Source organism: Gossypium raimondii, chromosome 8 (assembly GCF_025698545.1).
Source record: "Gossypium raimondii isolate GPD5lz chromosome 8, ASM2569854v1, whole genome shotgun sequence".
In the NCBI taxonomy this organism is placed as follows: Eukaryota; Viridiplantae; Streptophyta; class Magnoliopsida; order Malvales; family Malvaceae; genus Gossypium; species Gossypium raimondii.
Genome location: NC_068572.1, coordinates 29,349,648 through 29,371,485, shown reverse-complemented (window position 1 = coordinate 29,371,485; position 21,838 = coordinate 29,349,648). Strand labels below are relative to the sequence as shown.

Here is a 21,838-nt window from a genome sequence, read left to right as displayed (position 1 = left end):
TTGATAATCTTTATCCCATTGGCCCCAATAATCTAGCACATCTTTATAGTAAAGAGAAGATTCAAGCATCAAATAAGTAGAATTCCATCACACACACACATCTTGACGCAACTTTTTGGTCACATTCAAATGAAAACTTTTGTCGGCCACATAATAAAATCTTTTCCTACAAATTCCCGACTTTCTTATGTACCTAATTCCATTTCGACTCTTACCAACAACATCATCAGCAAGTTCCAAACCAGCTTTAACTATAAGATTCAATATATGTGCACAACATCTAACTTGAAAAAAAGCACCATCACACAAAATAGCTCGGTTTGCACGAAAACGATTTTTAAGACAAGAAACCATAACATCATTATAAGAAGCATTATCCAAAGTGATGCTAAAAATTTTCTTATCTATACTCCATTGAGATAAACATAAAACAAGTTCATCCGCTATGTTCAAACCATCATACTGAGGAAATAAAGCTCTAAACCTTATGATTCTCTTTTGTAGCTTCCAATCTTTGTCAACCCAATGAGTAGTAATGCAAATATATTCATCATTAGTATGCTCTGAGTTCCAATTATCAGAAGTTAGACAAATTAAACCAGGTGCTTTAGCCAACTCTTCTTTAACACGATCTCTCTCTTTTGCATAATACATTAGGACATCCCTAGCAGCTGTATGTCTACTTATATTCTTAAAATTAGGACTAGCAATTCTCATCATGTATCTAAAGCCCGGTTCGTCAACTGTCCTAAATGAATGCTTGCCACACACAAGAAAAGTAGAAATAGCTTTACGACACTCATCAGCATCAAACTTGTAGTTTTTTATAGATGGGACACCTTCGGGTGATGGTTGAGTGGCTATGGTGTATTGAGTGATGTCCTTATTAACTTTTTTCAAACAGCTATTTAGATGACGTCTTAAATGAGAGGTTCCACTAGAAGATTTAGCAGAGAAGATAGTCTTACAGTGATTACATTGTGCCTTCAATTCATTTTTGTTCTCGCATTCAAGCTTTGTCATTTCATCCCACACCTTTGAAGTGGTAGACTTTTGACGTTTGAGAGAACTTTCAACGTTTGAGAGAACTTTCATACTCATTAAACCCATCATCCATAGGTATAGGAGTGTTTGAACTAGCCATAGTCATAAAACTCAAGTCCTGCAATCCAAAAATAATCTTATTTATAACTCGGTTATTGAATATATAATTATATATATACATGTATTAAAATTAAATAATCTTAAATTTAATCAATGCCATGCACCTTCAAAATGACACTACATTTGGGGGTAAATTACGATTTACGACATCTAATCATAAAAATATTAGATTTTAAACAACATCTTGGGCAATTAAAGACATAGTTTTCTAGTATTTTCTTAAAATGGTAAGTAATTATTTAAATTTAAATATTTTTAATGTTTGACAAGTAACACTATAATACATTAGGACATCAACATTTAATGTGTTACAAATTAAATGTATATTTATAACAATATATTAAAATTTAAAAGTTAAAACATTATATTAAAACAATATAATTATAAGTATATTAAAACAATATATTAAAAATTATATTTATAATAGTATATTAAAATAGTATATTATAAATTTCATAACAATATATTATTAAAATAGTATATTACATTTAAAATTATTGTTTTAATAAAAAATTAACAATATTAATTATTTAGTTAATAACATTATAAAAATATAAGCACCAATTTATGTTAAAAATAAAGTATAGAAACTAAAATTTAATCATTTTGTTAAAAGGATATAAAGATTAAAGTTTAGTTGTAACTTGTAAGCATAATAGAGGGATAAAATGATATTCGACCATTTTCATATAAAAATAAATACATATTACATAATACATAATAGTATAATACCGAACTTATATATTGCACGAGATAATAAACTAGTTATTTAACTATGCTAGTCGCCTTGTGATACAAGATCAAACTTGTCACATGTCTTTAAGTAATACTAAAAGAACACACAAAATTCAAATGAAAAGTCGCTAAGGTTGACTGTTTTGAAGGAAAGGGTGTGAGATAGTGATAGTAGCAACTTACCTGCGCTTGCTATTTTTTCTGCCTCACTAAATAGCTTGTTTCTGCAATAAAACAAAGCAAACACAAAAAAAAAAGATTAAATAAAGCAACAAAGCAAACACAACTACTATATCAAACTAATGAAAACAAATGTAACGGTTCGTTTGAGATTTTCCAATTCGTTTAGACCATAACGAATTGGAATATGAATGAAAACAAATCTCAAACAAATGTTTAGACCATAAATGTAACGGTAAGTTGGTAATAACCTGCAATTTATTACTCCCTAGCTTTCTCTTAATTAATCATTCAGTTGATGCTGGAACTAGTTAAATGAAAATAAATGAACTAATTTCAGGCCCCGCTTAAATAAATATTTTTTTCTGCGAGGGATACAATGAGCTTCAGGTTTCAACTACTTATGATTGTGTCTACACTGACATAAAGTTCAGGCTACCAAATATAAGCAAACAAAGCTCTTGCAAGTCAGTGGTAGTAAGAATGCATTATTACCAATAAAAATTCATTAGCTTTTCAAAACTGAAATAATAAAAAAGAAAAAGAATGTGACAACAAAGACATAAAAGGAAGGTCCATGAGACTCTGACAATTGATTTATAATATGATTCATCCTTAGCAAATTATAAGGCAACTGAATGACTAGGTTAACAAGAAAATAAGCGAAATTAGGAATCCATAGCTCTTTCCACACAAAGAGCTTAATCAAGGCTTAAGGCATCATGTATTAATGCATGAATGATGTGTACTGGCACCAACCTGCCAGAATATAATATTAAAACAAACTATAATCAGATATGCCAAGATCTTTACACCAAACCAAGTTTTATCTACTCTCTGCTATATATATGTGCTTTGAACCATCATTATAGTAACATGTTTGTATTGGGTTTTTAGACAACTCATTTCAGAATGGTTAGAATAATCTAATAATAATTTCAATGAAATACCCTTGAGTAGGTGTCTTTTTTTTATCATAAAGAGGATCACAGTTCATAAATAAATAAACTTACAGTTAAATAAGCAAACATCATATTCCAATTCATTTGAGATTTTTCATTCATTGTTACTGGTTCGTCATAGCTTAAACACTGACAATTTCGATGGCCTTAAACTCATTTTCTCATCCTCAGTTTGTGTTGATACCATTTATGTGCCAGGACACCTTCAAGCCATAAATATGGCAACATTAATGTAACACCATTAAAAAAAAATAAAAACACAACCATTAACAAAGATTAACAAAGAAAATCAAAATCGAACACCATTAACAAAGATTAACAAAGAAAATCAAAATCGAACACCATTAACAGCAAAAATCAAAATCACAACCAACATCAAAAAGCAAAAAAGGGAGAAAACGTTAAAAAATTAGGAAACCGTTAACAGATAACTCACCTTTGAAGACGTTGAAGGCTAGATTCGCTGGAAGCACCGTTAGAGCGGAGGTGGAGTCGTGGAGGACCGATCACCGGAGGTGGAATGGTGGGTCGGGCGAGGTGGGTTTCCGATTTGGGGGGAAAAAGGGAAGGGAATTTAAGGATTTGTCTCTGAAGAAAAAAAAAAGAGAAGGGAAGGGTGTCGAGGAAATGGGGAGGGGAATTGGGAAAGTTAATTCTAATAATAAATTTTAAAAATAAAAAAAATTATTTAGATCCAGGCCAGGCCCGGGCCAAAAAAATTTTACTCGATACCCGGCCCGTTTTTAAAACGGGCCTATTTTTTGCCCGAGCCCATATTTCGGACCTATTTTTTACCCAAACCCTTCCAAATTTCGGTCAAGCCTTCGGGCTGGGCCGAACCGCCCAACCCATGAGCACCTCTAATTCTGTACTTCGCCTCAAACTACAGATTACGTTAAACAAGTCCCACTAAATATCTTTATCGCTTGCTCTTCTTTTCATTTTTATTATTTTTCTGAGAGGGAACAATCTTTTTTCACTTTTATTTTAGAATCAATAAAAATTAGATTTCGTTAAATTTACTATATTTTATGTTAAAATTGTATTTAATAAGTGAGTGATAATAAATTTATATTTTAATATTTTTGAGCAAGTCTTTTATCTTTATATTTGTAATTTGTAATTGTTTTATTTAAATGTAACATAAAATATGAAAAACAAAAATATTAATTATAATTAAAAGAATTAATATTTTTAAAAATTTTATAATTGTTTGACGATGTAATTAAAAATAAGAATAACTCGAAAAATGCTTTAATATAAGTAAATTATATTAGATGATTGGCAGTTTGAGTGTAGTTTTGATAGCCTCTTCTCCATTTAATTTTCAATTATATAAACATGAAATCATTTAATCAATAACTAAAATTTTAAATAGATATATGATATTTATTTAAGATATCATACAAATCGTAACATTATCTTATATTATAAATTTAATTATTAATTTTTTTGTATTTATAGATATATTTTATATGTTTTACTATTTAAGTTTAATCAGAATGTGACATCTTTCACTTTTTCAACCACTTAAATCCGAACTCAACCAAACCTTTCTAAACAGAGAAAACCGTTGTAAGCATGCATTAACATTTGTTAAATTTCCTGTTAGCCAAAATCACTGTAATTTGCCAATTGCCATGCGACACTTGGTAAGAATAGATAGGGTAAGATATTGCCCTTTTCTAACTTTATCTGATATGACTTCAACACATCCGTAAGTAACCAACACACTCATCAGGATAAGGCGTGCCTCAGAGTGCAACATTATATCTCTCTCCTTTATTTGTCCCTGTATGCCGCCCTCTCCTTTTATCCCATATTCCACTCTTTATATATACACTTTAAGAGCAAAATGATCCCGCTCATAAAGTTATATAATTGTAAAAATATCTTCCATGAACCGCCAAACTCAACTCCCTGTCTCAAAGGCTGTCCAATAACCAGGTGAAATATCATCTTTTTTTATTTCTATAACAAATTAAAAGAAATATCATTTGAATCACCATAAAAATTAATTCTTTTAAGATTCGTGACTGCAACTCTCAACAATATCATCTTCGAATTTCGAAGATGAGTAATCAACACTTACTTATTGATAGTATAAACATATTCATGCATCATATGTTGAACACAAATACGGATGCTTTGAAAAACATGAACATTTTGGATAATTTAGGAAGGCAGAATCTGCCATTTTTCATAGTACATATACTCACAATTCAAACCTCACTCTGCTGCTACTGCTGCTGTTCATACATTTAAAAAGCAAAGAAGCAATGGAGAAGAAATTAATAGAAAAAAAAAAAGTCCTAAAACACAAATAAATTTGATGGATGCAAGTGAAAAACACTGGGGACGTCTTTCTCATCTTTATCTCCTTTTCTGTTCTTAATTCTTTAACTGTGGCACCACCTGAGCACATGCACATACACAAACTCCTTAGTCAGTCATCAAATTTGGGGACTTTGCTTTGTGAACAAAAGATCAAACCATCAAACCCACACCCATGAATGCAATTCAGTAAGGTGAAACGCAATTTGATTCGATAAGACTAAAAAATTTCATCAATGTCAGAAAAAAGTCAAGACAATCTGTTTTGTAAATATTTGAACTTTCCAGCTAACTAGGTCAGTTCATAGCACCTTGATTTTGAACCATCTCATCAGTGTCTCTAAATGGTCGAGAGAGTGATCACCAACCTGATCTTGTGATGAATCATGCGGCTGAGATGATGATCTCATTGATCTTTTAACAGGCCTACTCTTCTTCATTTTGCTTCTAGTTTTGCCAATGAAATGTACTGCTACTGTGGGGGAGGGGGTATCCCAAAAGGCCAGAATGGAACAATGTCAAAAGAATAACTAAAAACGATTAAAAAGAAAACCATAACAGAGCTGACCCTTGCAACAAATATCTCCTGGCATATTCGACAATTTATGTATTCTTTGCGTGGTGTTAGGAAGGCTGGTCAAAAACGAAGCTTTAAAAGTTTAAGATAAAAGAATTCGTACAAGTTAATATTTCACAACTTCCTTACGCCAGTGTTTTGGCACTTAAACAAACAAGGTCTAACTCAGAGATTAGAAAGAAAAAAAAAACGCTTTCTTTTGTTATATGATAAAGTTTACCCATGTTTCACCATGGATATATGAAGATATGTGCTAAAATGCAGCATGAAGAAGAAGAAGAAGAAAACAAAGGCCGATGATGAGAAACATTACCTGGAGTGGAATGCTTTGTCCTTGGTTTGCAATCGAGAGTGGAGTCGGAGCTATCAGGCAAGTGACGGTCGAGACGGAGATTATAGCGGTCGTTACTCTGAAGCATTGTATTGACGAACCATGCTTCCATGGAGTTCAAGAAGTGCACATGCTTCTCCTCCGTCCATGTCTCATTTCGGTTGCTGGGCACGTGCGACTCCATGCCCAGTGCCCACCCTCGCCTTCGAAGCCAAGCCCCAAAGACAAACCTTCTCTTTCTTCTCTCGCTCTCTCTCTCGGATTCCCGAGAAACAAACAGTTGGTGGTGGGTGGGTATATTAAATTTTCTACCAATCTTCTTTTTGGGTTTCATTTTTGTTTCTGAGCCAAATCGGAGGGTTTTATATAGAGTGCAGGCGTAGGTGGTATTTCACTTTTTTATTCTGACAAAAAAAATCCAATTGAGAATGGAGGAATTAAGAGCGAGTACTTAAGTTCTATACTCGCTAGTTTTCACCGACGCCTGTAACTTGGATAAATTCTTTTAAGATGAGCTACTTCCAAGGAAAATAAAAAAAGCTTATTCGTTCGCATAAATTAAAGCAGAATTTTAAAAGAAGATTTCAGAACTTATTATTACTTTTGAATATAACAACTTATCTTTTTATGCTTATATGTAAAAAAAAAATTAAAAATATAAAAGAAATTAATTATGCTCATGTATTAAATTTGTATTCAATTAAATTCATGTTTTTAATTAAAATAATTAATTAAATCCTTCCGTTAACGATTTCTATCATTCACCCTATTGACTGTTAAAATAAATTGATGAATCAATCAGATGATGGCACGTGATAGCTTTTGGCTTTTGGCTTAATCTACTATTTTTCTCATAAATTGATTAAAAATCATAAAAATTATAAAAAGAAAAAGAAAAAAATCATCAAAAAATAAAAAATATTAAAATTGATATAAATTTATAAAAATTATTAAAACTTATAAAAATATTAAAAATCAAATAAAATTAATTATAAAAAATCTATGAAATTAATAAATTTTATTTAAAATTTAAAAACGTATTAAAAATCTTAAAAAACTATAAAAATATTAAAATTGATATAAACTTATAAAAATTATAAAAAAATCATAAAAACTTGAATTTGATCGAATCAGTCAGTTGGACTAGTTAGCCCAAAAGCAATAAGGGTATTAGTTTAGAGAAAGCCATTAGATCGGCTGACCTGGGAATCAGGTGGTTGAATTGATTTTTTTTTATTTTTAATATTTTTTATCAAACCAAAACTTCATTATCCAACTACTAGCATATGCCAGAATGAAATATTCAGACCAAGATTTTCATAATCGAACCGAAGGCCGAAACGGTCAAGCCATTGATTTGTCAATTCAACTAGTCTATCCAGTTCAATAAAATAAAACATTAAAATTTGAATAATAAAAAATATTAAAAAGATCAGTTTAATCACCTAGTTCCTAGGTCAACCAGTCTAATGGCTTTCTTCGAACCAATTCCCTTGTTGATTTCAGTCTAACCACTCTAACCCACTGATCTGGTCCAGTTCAAGTTTTTATGATTCTTTTATAGTTGTTATGAGTTTATATAAAGTTTAATAATTTTATTATTTTTATAAAATTTTAAATATTTTACATATGTTTTATTAATTTTATAATTTTTATAATTTTTTTAGGTTTTTATATTTTGATAATATATATAAGTTTATATCATTTTTTGTCGCATCCCAAAAATTGGGTTAGTATCAATGTTTGTGAAACCAAGAGTGGTCACGCCCCGATTTATAATGTTACCATTGTGCATTTGCTAAATAAGAAAGTTATTGGACTAATGGTTAAGTGTTAGTGAATTTGTCCTTGAAACTCAGGTTCAAATCTCTTCCCTTGCATCAATTTTATTTTGTGAAAATTTGCTCCAAACCCTAGCAAGTGTCACGCCTCGTTTTAAGAATAAATGTTGTAAGAGTTTAAACAAAATTGAGTATCTTGCCTAGCGGTTAAGTAATGTAGCTATCCCTAGAAATCCCAAGTTTGAGCTTGGTTCCTCCAATTTTATTATTTTCGACAAACTAGGTAAAGTTATAGATTACCATGAATTTTGTTTTGGGTTTTCCTTTCAATATTAATAAGAACGCAGTCTGGGTGCTTGTAAATCGACTTACTAAGTCAACCCATTTCCTATCTGTGCGAAAAAATTATTCGTTGGAAAAATTTGCAAAACTCTACATATCTGAAATTGTGCGCCTCCATGGCATACCAATGTCCATAGTGTCAGACCGAGATCCAAGGTTCACATCGAGGTTTTGGAAATAGCTGCAAGAATCTTTGGAAACAAAGTTACGGTTCAGTACCGCCTTCCATCCTCAGACGAATGGGCAATCAAAAAGAGTAATTCAAGTTCTTGAAGATATCTCGGAAGCTGTGCAATAGGTTTTGGAATTAACTGGGAAAATATCTTCCATTGGCGAAGTTTACATATAACAACAATCATCATGCCAGTCTAGGAATGTCGCATTTTGAAGCATTGTATGGAAGAAGGTTCAAATCTCCCACCTGTTGGCTAAAGCTCAGTGAGAGAAAGATAATTGGTCTTGACTTGGTACAAGAAATAGAAGAGAAGGTTTCGATCATTCGAACTCATTTAAAAGCTGCTCAAGATCGACAGAAGGCCTACGTTGATAGAAAAAGAAAGAATATTTCGTTTGAAGTATGAGACAATGTATTTTTGAAGGTTTCTCCCTAGAAAAAAGTTATAAGATTTGGAAAAATAAGGAAACCTAATCTCATGTTTTATAGAACTATATGAGGTGATGGAGTGAGTTAGTCTAGTGGCATATAAATTGGCACTACCGCCAGAACTGTCGAATATTCATAACGTGTTCCACATATCCATGCTGAGGAGATATTGATTGAATCCAAACCATGTGGTTCAAGTAGAAACTCTAGAAGTAAAGCCTAACCTATCTTATGAAGAAGAGCCTGTTCGAATTTTGATAAAAGAAGTGAAAGAATTGAGAAATAAAAGAATTCCACTAGTAAAAGTGTTGTGGAGAAACCACAATATGGAAGAAGTCACTTGGGAGAGGGAAAGTTTAATGATAGAGTAATACCTTCAACTATTCGCAGGGAAGAATTTTGAGAATGAAATTTCCTAAGTAGGAGAGAGTTGTAACGGCCCGTTCGGCATCTATCATATTGATGTGTTGTTGGTGTATAATTGAGTAAGCCAAAGTAGAAATGGGGTGAATTATCAGCTAAAGCGTTGGGTTGGACTATTGTGTGAATTTGTCAGCACACCCTTTTGAGAGATACCTTGTTAGAATTCTCCATTTGCGAACTTTATAGTTTGGCGAGTTCCTAGGTTTGGTGGACTCTTTTATGAGGTGATCCGCCAACCCTAGATGTTTTGGGTGAACTTGCTAGTTTGCAGAGCGATAGAATTATTTTACATGGAAACGATAGCTCAGTGAGTATCGTTAGAGTCTAGCTGAAACCTAGTTGGAATTGAACTAGATACTGTAGATGACAGTTTGATATGTTTAGATAGTTGGATGACCTGTTTAGTTGGTTGCTTAATTGTACAGGCAATGTTTTACCACTATGATTAGTGGTAGTAGTTGCGTTTTTTAAAAGATTAGATTTCAAATATTATTAGGCAAGCTTAGTTACAGATTTCAAGGGCGATAGTGGGATCTTTTACCTTCCCACTAAGTTTATTTTACGCTGTCTGTGCTATAAAATGATGCATATAGCCAACATGTTTCTCTATGTTCTTCCATACGTCTTTAAAATTTTTAGTTATCTTTTGCTAGAGGAGAGAAGGAAGGTTTCCAGAAGCTTGTCAAATGCCATTGATAAGTACCAGCTGACTGGTAATTTCTTGAAAACCCTTAGGATGACATTGAGGGAATTTGCGTCTTTGCATTAATGCATGCATAATCAATTTTTAATAGATAAATGGTTTGATAATTATGATTTTTTCTTATTTAGCTCAAAAAGCTAGCAAATGTCCAAACAATTGAGGCAGAAGACTAATAAAGTAGATTTTACCCTGAAGTTTCTAGTGAGTTCCTTATTATTTCCTTTGAGTTGTGAAAATTCTATGATATGTGGATCGTGAAAGGTAAGTTGTCCCTAATAAAGATGGGTCGATGTGTCTTGTATTGACGAGTGTGTAATAAGTCCGTGTTGTGTGTGTGAACATGACCATGGTCGAGGTAAAAATAGTCACATTGTGTCTAAACCTAGTACCAGACTATTTGTGACATGTGAAAAAGTAGAAAGAAGAATTATTTGAAGTGCCTCCGATAAGGCAACTTTATTGCAAACCAGACAGGCAGATCACGAGCCGACCTTGTGGGAGAACACATGTTCAATTTAACAAGGAATATGAATATTAAAATGATTATGGTTGATACACGATTCTGATTTCTGAAATATGAGTTCGAGGCTGGCATAAAGTTGGGTCATAAGTAAACATACATGATTGAGAGAAGTATGTATAAGTTGGTGGTATGTATCTGTCAAGGTACTATATGCATTATGTTGGCGAAATGTTGTCGCCAAAGAATTGTACTGGCTGTAACAGCCCAATTTCAGTGGTATTAGAAGCAGTGGTTTTGGAACCATAATTCTGATGAGTGATTTATTATTTTAATATTTATTTAATATTTACGGGATTATTTTAAAGTTTTATTAAAGTTTTGTTAAGAAAATTTGAAGTTTAAATATTTAATTAGGTAAAAAGGACTAAATTGAAAAATATACAAAAGTTGAATTCTATTAGTTAAAAAGGCTAAATCACTATGGAAAGGAAAGTTAATGTGCTTAGATAGTAAATATACCTTAATTAAGTTAGTGGATAGTTATGGACAAGGTTTTATTGAATTTTTTATTAATTTTAAGGTTAAAGTAGTAATTTAGTAAATAAAAGAAAAGTTAAGTAAATAAAAGACAAAAGAAAGATGTTATCTTCTCCATCTTTGTTTCTACAACCTAAAATAGCCATTAGAGAAGAAAAAAGGTTCGGTCAAGCATTTTACTCTTGCATGGTATGAATTTAAACCCCGTTTTTAATGATTTTTATGTTTTTGAGTTCGTTTTAACTTAATCTAGCTGACCTGAGGATTAATTTACAAAATTTTTAGGGGTTAAGGGACTTTCATGGTTGTTTCTTTTTAATATGTTTTGAAGTTATTTGATAGATTATTAATCTTGGTTGTTAAACAAACTTATTTTGTTAAATGATTTTGATGAATTTGAAATAGGGATTAAATTGTTGAAAGTGTAAATTCATGGGTTTTATTGTGAAATGTTGGTAATTATGGGTTGTTCCAAGGTCCCTTGTAGCATTGGTTAATATGGATTTAGGTTAAAATGATTAATATTCAAGTTATGAGCTTATGAACTAAATTGTGAAAAGTTTAAATATTAAGGGTAATTTTGTAATTTTACATAAATATGAATTATGAATTGAATTGAATACTTGAAGTACTTAATTGAATGAAATTATCTATTTATATCAACATAAACAACAATCAGACTTAAATCGAGGGAAGGTGAAAGCTTCGGATTAGTCTGAAATTATACTTCTACGAATTTAGTTGTCGAGGTAAGTTCGTATCAATTATAATCGTATTAATGATAGCTAAATTGATTATTTAATATATTGTGTTAATATAAATGGAATTGAAAATGTTTATGTATCAGTGTTTTAAGTAATTGACGAATAACGAATCCCGTTTGAACCTTAAGAATTCTTAGGATACGAATGACATGTCATTAGGGATTTCATGTTTCGGGTGCTGGTATTAAATGTCCTACTGATGGCTGAGGTCCTGCATTTGTTGCAGATTCTCCACAACTCGTGTGAGCAGCATCGTGTAACTAACATTTCGACCTACAGCTCGTGTGAGTAGTCCCATTTCATAGCTCGTGTGAGTATTGATGTAAAGGAAAGGTTACGGTTATATGTAAAGGCACACAATGTGTGAGCATTCTTGAGTATCCAATGTAATTCTAGATGGTTCAATGGGTAAGTAAAAGAAATGGCATGTTAAGTATATAAATGAAATGATTCATGATCTTATGAAAAGGTTGATGAATTAAATGATGTGTATATGAAATTTACTTACTATATGTTTGAACTCATATGTATCATGGATGAACCTACAAACTTGTGAGTTTGATGGTGCTTGTATAGGCTTTTACTAAACTTATGGTCTTGGTAATGATATTATGCTTATTCTATAATTTGTGTTAAAGAAATGGTAAGTAATGTTTGAGTTTATACGGGCTTACTATGCACTAGTTGCTTACGTAGTTATTTTTCTTTGTTTTATAGATTATTAGAAGCTCGATCGATTGAAAGCTTGTCGGGGATCAATCACACTATCCAACAACCATTTCGGTAATTTTTGAGTAATTTGGCCAAGGTTATGTATAGGACCCCTTTTATAATGGTATTTCTTGAATGTGTAATGGTTGATTTGGTATGTATATGGTTTTCAAGTTTATATTTAGTTTGATGAGCTTTGGAACCTTGGCAAGTTAAGTCATTTTGGCCATTCTTAAGTGCTTGTATATAAGACTCTTTTGGTATGTTTGTGGTGGCATGTAAATGGTCATTGGTGATATCATTTGGTCGAAAAATGAACTAGGTTTTGTGCTTGGAGTATGGATATATTGATTTGTTTGGTTAATAATGTTTTGGTATAAATGTGGTGCATTTGAATGGCATATTGGTTATATGAAATATGATGTTTGAAATGGTATGTTTATAAGTGTTTGAATGATGTTTAAGTCAATTGAATGTGTGCACAAATAGGATGGATGGCTAGGTGTGTTTTGGCCTTGAAATGACTTATTTTTAGGGTCAAATTATGGATCACACAACCTGGGACACAGGTTGTTACACGGCCTGGCGACACAGCCGTGTGTCATTTGTAAATTGTTAGTGTATCATGTCACTGTGTTACACGACCTAGCACACGGCCTGCGACACGGTTGTGTGTTGCAAGTCAGAGAGTTACACGGCCTGCGACACGGCCGTGTGACCTAACTCAGTGAGTTACACGGGTTGTGACACGGCTTGGGCTATGTCACACGACCTAGCCACACGGCCGTGTGACCCCTGTTTTCAAAATTTTCAACTTTTTCCCAATATTTCTGATTTGTTTTTATTTAGTCCAGACTATTTCTAAACTATTTTTAGGGCCTCGAAGGCTCGAGTTAAGGCCCAAATGCATATGTTTGATTGTTTTTAATGTGATTTACTTAAATAATGTTAAATGATTTTATTGAGATGCTTTGAGGTAAAATGTTATTTCGATTCTTCGATAATGCTCTGTAACTCTAACACGGCGATGGAGACGTGTTAGGGGTATTACACTGGCAACTTGGCACAATGTGTCTATATGACTAAGTCTCGAAATTGTCATTATTTTTGGGTTTACTATCGATAACTTGATAATCATTCTGCCTCTATTTGGAACTCACTGAGTTCAATTGAATTTACTCTGTTACTTTTCTTTCCCCAGCTTTTGAGTAATAGAAGAAGACCAATAGAAGGGGATTACGCCAGAGCTACGTCTACGAGTGAACCACTTGTGTATTTTGTATCATGCATGGCTAGTTGGCAGATGGCGTATATAAAAGTTTTGTACTTAACTTTTGTTTTTACCTCACAATCATATTGTTTTTGTCTTAAAGTGGAACTGCCCCTTATTATGCATGTGTATACCAAACTCCCTTAATTTGCATATTACAAACTTGCATTTTCTATTAAGTGTATTTGCCATACATGACAATGTATGATTTAAAGATTGCCTTTATTAATTCCTATTACTTTCTTCAAGGATACGTTACTAAATGGGCCAAGAATAATGGTCTTTCACTAAAAAGAGAACCATTACAACTGATTTCTCAAAGATTTAAATTAAGCCAAAGGATTTGAGTCTACCAGTAATGCCCCGATCCGTTGGGTGGTTTGTTTGGCTAATTGATATATGCCATGTCTCCTGAAGGGCTAAGGGGTGTTACAACAAAACTTCTATTTGAATAAGGTCTAATTCAATAATAATATTTAATAAAAAATTACAATATTATAGTAGAACTATAGTACAGGAAACGGTGACACCCCCTTAAAACACTAGGGTTTGTCGCCCCTTACGTGATATAAGGACAAGTTGGCTAGTTGACGGATGGCATATATAAACGTTTTGTACTTTAATTTTGTTTTTACTCCACAAACATATTGTTTTTGTCTTAAAGTGGAACTGCCCCTTATTATACATGTGTACGCCAAACTCCCTTGATTTGCATATTACAAACTTGCCTTTTCTTTTAAGTGTATTCGCCATACACGACAGAGTATGATTTAAAGATTGCATTTATTAATTCCTATTACTTTCTTCAAGGATACGTTACTAAATGAGCCAAGAATAATGGTCTTTCACTAGAAGGAGAACTCTTACAACTGATTTCTCAAATATTTAAATTAAGCCAAAGGATTTGAGTCTATCAATAACACATCGATCTGTTGGGCAGTTTGTTTGGCTGGTTGATATACGCCATGTCTCTTGACGGGCTAAGGGGTGTTACAACAAAACATCTATTTGAATAAGGTCTAATTCAATAATAATATTTAATAAAAATGCAATATTATAGTAGAACTATAGTATAGGGGATGGTGACACCCCCCGTAAAACATTAGGATTTGTGCCCCTTACGTGATATAAAGCCAAGTTATCTAGTTGGCGGATGCCGTATATAAATGTTTTATACTTGACTTTTGTTTTTACCTCACAACTATATTGTTTTTGTCATAAAGTAGAACTTCCCCTTATTATACATGTGTACGCAAACTCCCTTGATTTGCATATTACAAACTTGTCTTTTCTATTAAGTGTATTTGCCATACATGGCAGTGTATGATTTAAAGATTGTCTTTATTAATTCCTATTACTTTCTTCAAAGATACGTTACTAAATGAGCCAATAATAATGATCTTTCACTAAAAGGAGAATCCTTGCAACTGATTTCTCAAAGATTTAAATTAAGCCAAAGGTTTGAGTCTATCAGTAACACCCTAGTCCATTGAGAGGTTTATTTGGCTGATTAATATACGCCATGTCTCCTGGCAGGGAAAGGGGTGTTACAACATAACATCTATTTGAATAAGGTCTAATTAAATAAAAATATTTAATAAAAAATACAATATCATAGTAGAACTATAGTATAGGGGACGGTGACACCCTCCACAAAACACTAAGGTTTGCCACCCCTTATGTGATATAAGGCCAAGTTGGATCTTTCTTGTATCAGGTCCAATTAAATTATTTTTTCAACCCAATTCTAATTTCGCTAAAGTCATTGCTACTTTACAATATTAGAATCTATGAGGGAAAATATTTAATTGTCTTATTCAAAAGATCCATAATCACTAATTAATTACAATTAATTAAATAATAATTTGAAGAAATTAAATTAATTCCTAAGTCATTTTTGTACTTAGCGAGAAAACGCATTCACTACAGTCAGTGATACATGTGATCTATTTCTTTGGCTTTTTTATTTTCATTCATTTCATATTATTGATTCTAAATGCAATTCGTTTCTAGTTATATCGAGCTAGCTGAGGAATCGATTGGACATATATTATTAAGGCTCAAATGATTTATAATTAAGTTCCGACTTTTCGCAAATTAATTACAACATTGTTTAGTCACGAAGTCATTCCATGAAAGCATTGTGGCTGAGCTCTCCCTTATTATATATCATTACGAAATCCACTCAATAAATGCTCTTCCGATGACCTTGTCACAAGTGTGTTACCCTCATATTATATCCTTAATCTCTTCGGGGTAAATCTGTTCTCCTAATATATTCAATTTTTGTTGGAAAAAATTCCGATTCGAAAACGGTTTACTTGCACAGTAAAAAAAAAAATTTGAAAATTGAGTCGGTTTGTGATAATTATAGCAATAAACTTTTCCCAAAAAGTTCATGTGCTTTGTGCGAGAAGGATCCTTGACATTCTTGGCTTTCAACCAAACGATTTTTCCGCTATTCTCGTACTACGAATTACTTCGAGTGTGGGTCGAACAATTATAAATCAAATATAGAAGTAGAAATAATTTTCGTACTTTCAGTAAGAAAGTAAATCTCTCTCTCTTATAGAAACTAGTAGAATTGTTATTCTTGGAAAATAGAATTTATACTTAGAAGTAAATTCTCAATATTTTCGGGCAGAATAACAATATCTTAAAGTTTTGTGTGTTTAACTCTACCAGTGCCATATATTTATAGGGAGAGATAAAGTAACCATAATTGAATTACTAGAATACAAATAATACTTATTTAATAGAAAAATCAATTCCCTATTTGAATTAGGAGAGAGGGGTGGCTAACCCTAGTTAAATACACTAGGGTTCCTGCCCCTCATACATATTATGAGGGGTTTTGGGCCTCTCCTGTATCTTGTCCAATTATATGTGCTTATTCGACTTTTAACCCAACAATTTATAATTTAATCCAACCCAATGCATATTTTTATATTTCCCAAAATAAATCGTATTAAATTAAATTAAATTAATAAATAAATTGATTTTTTAATTAAATAATTTTCTCAATCCAATTCTAATTTTGCTTAGGTCATGACAACTTTACCATAAAAGAATCTATGAGAAAATATATTTAATTTCTACATTCAAAGGATTCACAATGAAAAATTAATTTAATTCCATTTTAAACTTCAATTATTTACTTGAATAATAATTCAAAAACTTAAATTAATTCTCGACCATTTTCATACTTAGTGAGAAACCACATTCATTTTTGAATGTAAATCATTTCTCTAACTTATCATTTCTATTCATTTGATTTTGAATGAAATTCATTTCCAATTTCAACGAGCTAGCGAAGGGATCCGTTTGAACATATGTGATTAAAGATCAAATGATTTATAATTAAGTTTCATCTTTTTACCTATTAATTATAAACTCATTTAGTCACGAAGTCATTCCACTATAGCTCCCCCCAATTACATACCATTATGAAAGCTACTTAATCAGTGCTGGTCCAATGACCTTGCCATAAGTTTGTTACCCTCATAGTACATCCTTAATCTATTTGGGATAATTTCATTCTCCCAATATGATCCTATTTTATCTTATGGTAATCATTACATCTTCTTTCATGAAAAGTCAATTACTATTAAATAGTAATTAAGTCATTTATCACAAAGACAAATGACTCATAACCACGTTTACTTTTCATCTATCATGTAATGCTAATGAGAGGATATCATTTACCTATTTATTAGGGTATGAATTTCATTGTTATGAGTGATGCTATATACTGCAAAAATCGTATACCCAACGCACCAACTTTTGATTCCTTATTTATTTGAACAGAGGCTTTTACTTACATCAAAGTATATGAGTCACGCATATATAGTCCATCATCCACTTAAGATTAAGGTATGTCACACTATGAACGTCACAAGTTAATAAATCCATAAATGGATTCAGGATCTATTTTACTTGGATCTTGTTCGATGTACTACCAGTCCAGTAATTACATCTATATATCTATATTTTGGGAGTCATCTAATTGATGCCCAAGACAAAAACATCTCCCCAATTGAACTTGATAGATGACATATTAGTCTTTTTATCAGTTTGCTCATTTTCAATTAGGCTAAGGACATGTTTAGGTTTATCTACTAATACAAGTTGTCTTTTCGTATTACAATCCAACCACGTAATACTGTTTAGCAGTAGTTAAACATTAGATAATCAGTGAGCTACTATTTTCTTCCATTTTTATTTGTGTGCAAAAACCATTGAGGACAATATGCAAAAATTATTAATGTAATTCATAGATAATTTTATTAAACCAATCTATTTGAGAAAAATAAAAGTGTACATAGACGAAAATACTACACTTAGGGCACCAAGTCAAATAATTTTATCTTGTGGCAACCATTGCATCTGTCTTCATGTAAATTCAATTACTATCAAATAGTAATTAAGTCATTTATCACAAATACAAATTACTCGTGGCCACGTTGCTTTTCATCTATCATGTAATGCTATTGAGAGGATATCATTTACCCTTTAATTGGCCTATGAATTCCACTATTGTGAAGTGATGCTACATACTACAGAAGCAATATACCCAATGTACCAACTTTTTGTTCCTTATCTATTTGAACTCAAGCTTTCATTTACATCAAAGTATACGAATCACATATACATAGTCCATCATCCACTCAGGATTAAAATATACAACACTATGACCGTCAAAAGTGAATAAATCAATAAATAGATCTAGGATCTATTCTACTTGGATCTTGTCCAATGTGCTATCAATCTTGTCAGTCACATCTATCACCATGTTTGGTTGGGTGTATTGGCATAGCCAATACACCCCTAATCGGTGGGCTCCACTTAATCTCCCTTTAATCCTTTGTTTGGTTCAGGGTATTGTTATTACGGGTCTAATACATTACTGATCTAATCCCCAAAATCCACCGATTTCTAATCCCTCCCTTTTGCTCAGTTTAGGTATTGCTTCAGTTTACCCTCCCTGTTTTACCCTCCCAGTCTTCTTCTTTTCAGCTCCCTCTCTGAACAAGTCTCACAACTCTCAACTACCACCAAACTCTCAACGACGCCAAATTTTATTTATTTATTTATTTATTTCTTTCTTTCATTAAAGCCGATCAGAGATCTCCTCCGCCTCTAATTTCTCCTCCATTTGTCTTTTGCATTTACGGTTCTTTAATTTTCTGTAACAAATGGAACCTTCGTCTTCATCTTCTGGTTCAATGAAAGTTTCGCCGCTCGATCTGATGGAGTAGATCTGGTTCTCAGAAACCTAAGCAAATCACTCCTCATAAGCCTCTGATTGTTAAAGATCATGAAGATGAAGTTGACGATGGAAAGAAAAAAGTCACTATCTTTTTCGGTACTCAAACCGGCACCGCCGAAGGCTTCGCCAAGGTTCCGTTACATTTATATATAAGTGTTTCCTTGATTTGCTTTCTCTTTATGTTTTTCTTATTAGTTTTATATGTTCATTTCTTTTTTATTTTTCCTTAGGTTGCGAAGGTTGTTGATGAAATCCTTACTGAGCAGGGTATACTATTAATTTTTCTTTTATCTCCCCCTCGCTTATAAACTGACACTTCGATTCATGGAATTTTAATTTTTGTAATGGCTACTTGGATGCTAAAAATATTGTTAACCTTGGCTAACTAATTTTCCGTTTTATGAATTATGATGATGCATCTTAATATCCACATCATTCCAGTATAAAAGCTATATTATCACTCACCTCTAGTCACTTGACTGTTTCACGAGGAAAAGTTTTATTGAAAGGTGAATGCAGAAGTTTTTGGCAATATTATTACTTAAATCACTAAATATACATTGCAATCTAGAACTATAATGTTCATCTTTTAACTTGATAATTCTGAATAGATGTGCATTCTAATTTCAGTGAGATGAAGTGAGTCTTGACATGTATCCAAATGTTTCTATTTATGTATTCAAATGTTCAAACAGAAATATACACAGATGGATAAAATGCTTGGGCCATGTAGTAGAAGATTCTTTTAGAGTTGGTTCATACATAATGTCATCAAATTTTCACTGCATGGGAACCTATGTGCTAAAATTGGCCTTACTATATTTGCAGGAGCAAAACGTCTAGTTCCTGTGGGTCTTGGAGATGATGATCAATGCATTGAAGATGACTTTACTGCCTGGTAAAAAGAACATCACCTCTGTTCGAATAAAAAGCTTTTTCATTCTTTTACATTTACCCTTTATTGAACCATGTTGCTCTTCTAGGCGTGAATCAGTGTGGCCCGAGTTAGATCAGCTTCTGCGTGATGACGATGATGCAACAACTGTTTCTACCCCATACACTGCTGCTATTTTGGAATACCGTGTTGTATTTTATGATCTTGCAAATGCACCTGTCAAGGATAAGAACTGGAACAATGCAAATGGCCACACTGTTTATGATGCTCAACATTCATGCAGGTATACAGGAATAGTTTTTTCAGATATCCTGGTGGCCATTTTTTTAGTATTCTTCTTTGATGAAATCTAACTTGGTTTTTTGTTTCTAACTTGAAGGTCTAATGTGGCTGTGAGGAAGGAGCTTCATACTCCTGCATCTGATCGTTCATGCATCCATCTTGAATTTGATATTACTGGCACTGGACTATCGTAAGTTACTACTTTCCTAAATATTTTGTTCTGTATTGCTAAGTTTTTTTTCTCTTTTTCCAATTATGATGACCTCCTCTCCTCTCTTATCCTCATCTTAAAACTAGATGCTACATAATAGAGAACTTCACCAGCTCATACTTGTCTTCCTTTTCAGATATGAAACAAGTGATCATGTTGGTGTTTACTGCGAGAATCTAGACGAAGTTGTAGAGGAAGCATTGAGATTGTTGGGGCTATGCCCAGACACCTATTTCTCTGTTCATACCGATAAAGAGGATGGCACTTCGCTTTGTTGCAACATTGCCAGTAAATTTGATGTTTGATCTAAAAGTTTTTAAATGCATGTTTATATATTTTGGAATTATGTTGCCACTGAAATCTTGTTTTTCTCCTATTGCCTATTGGGAACTGAGGCTTGTAATAGGGGGTTGACTTGTTCGTTTATGAGGATGACTGGATCAAATGCTATATTTGGAAGTTGTTTTGCTGCTCAGGATGGCTTTTATTTTGCTGATAAATGGAGAAATCAGTTGAAGTATTTGGAGGATATAAGAAAAGAGCTTTACATTACTACTTGTTCAATATCATTAATATAGCATTTGGAAAAGCTTGCACGAAAACTAATTCGCAACCTTGATTTCAAAGTAATGTTGTATTTTATCACACTAAATTTATCTTTATTCCTTCTAAATATATGAATTATTTATATGTTAATTTATCTTATATATCATTTACTATTATTTTATTTATAATATTTTAATTGTATACTATAAATTATTAGCATTTTAATCGTATACTATAAATTCGTCATTACTATATTTATCTCTATGCTATTAATTAGTCACGAAATATTAATTATACATCATATATTATTAAGGTTATAGTTACACGAGAGTTCATTGATTTTTCTAGGTAAATACACATTCAAACTTTAGATTAAATTATATATTTTATTAAATTATATTTAATAATAATTATTTTAAATTATATTTTATAGTATTATATATTATGATTTTAGTAAATTCATATAAGAATATATTTAATATTAAGAATTTTATTAAATTATATATTTTATTAAATTATATTTAATAATAATTATGTTAAATTATATTTTATAGTATTATATATTATGATTTTAGTAATTTAATATTAAGAATATCTAATATTAAGAATTTTATTAAATTATATATTTTTATTAAACTATATTTAATAATAATTATGTTAAAATATGATTAAATTATTTATTACTGATATTAATAATCTTATTAAAATTTAATAACAATAACAATAATAATTTATCTAAACAAATTTCTGCTAA

The 21,838-nt window shown here is 31.8% G+C and overlaps 1 protein-coding gene across 3 annotated transcripts; it reads right to left on the bottom strand.

Annotated features, from left to right (window-relative positions):
• Positions 1-5,185: 5,185 nt before the first annotated feature.
• LOC105791181 (uncharacterized) lies at positions 5,186-6,748 on the bottom strand. Of its 3 annotated transcripts, none has more exons than XM_012619133.2 (3): positions 6,266-6,743; positions 5,744-5,847; positions 5,186-5,456 (listed from the first exon to the last, which is right to left on the bottom strand). In XM_012619133.2, the coding sequence occupies exons 1-3, from the start codon at positions 6,615-6,617 to the stop codon at positions 5,433-5,435; spliced, it is 480 nt and encodes a 159-aa protein (XP_012474587.1). In that variant the 5' UTR covers positions 6,618-6,743; the 3' UTR covers positions 5,186-5,432. The 3 variants fall into 3 exon arrangements, with proteins under 3 accessions (XP_012474587.1, XP_012474586.1, XP_052490413.1); XM_012619132.2 differs by having other exon boundaries at positions 5,744-5,850; positions 6,266-6,729; XM_052634453.1 differs by lacking the exon at positions 5,744-5,847 and having other exon boundaries at positions 6,266-6,748.
• Between the last annotated feature and the right edge of the window lie 15,090 nt (positions 6,749-21,838).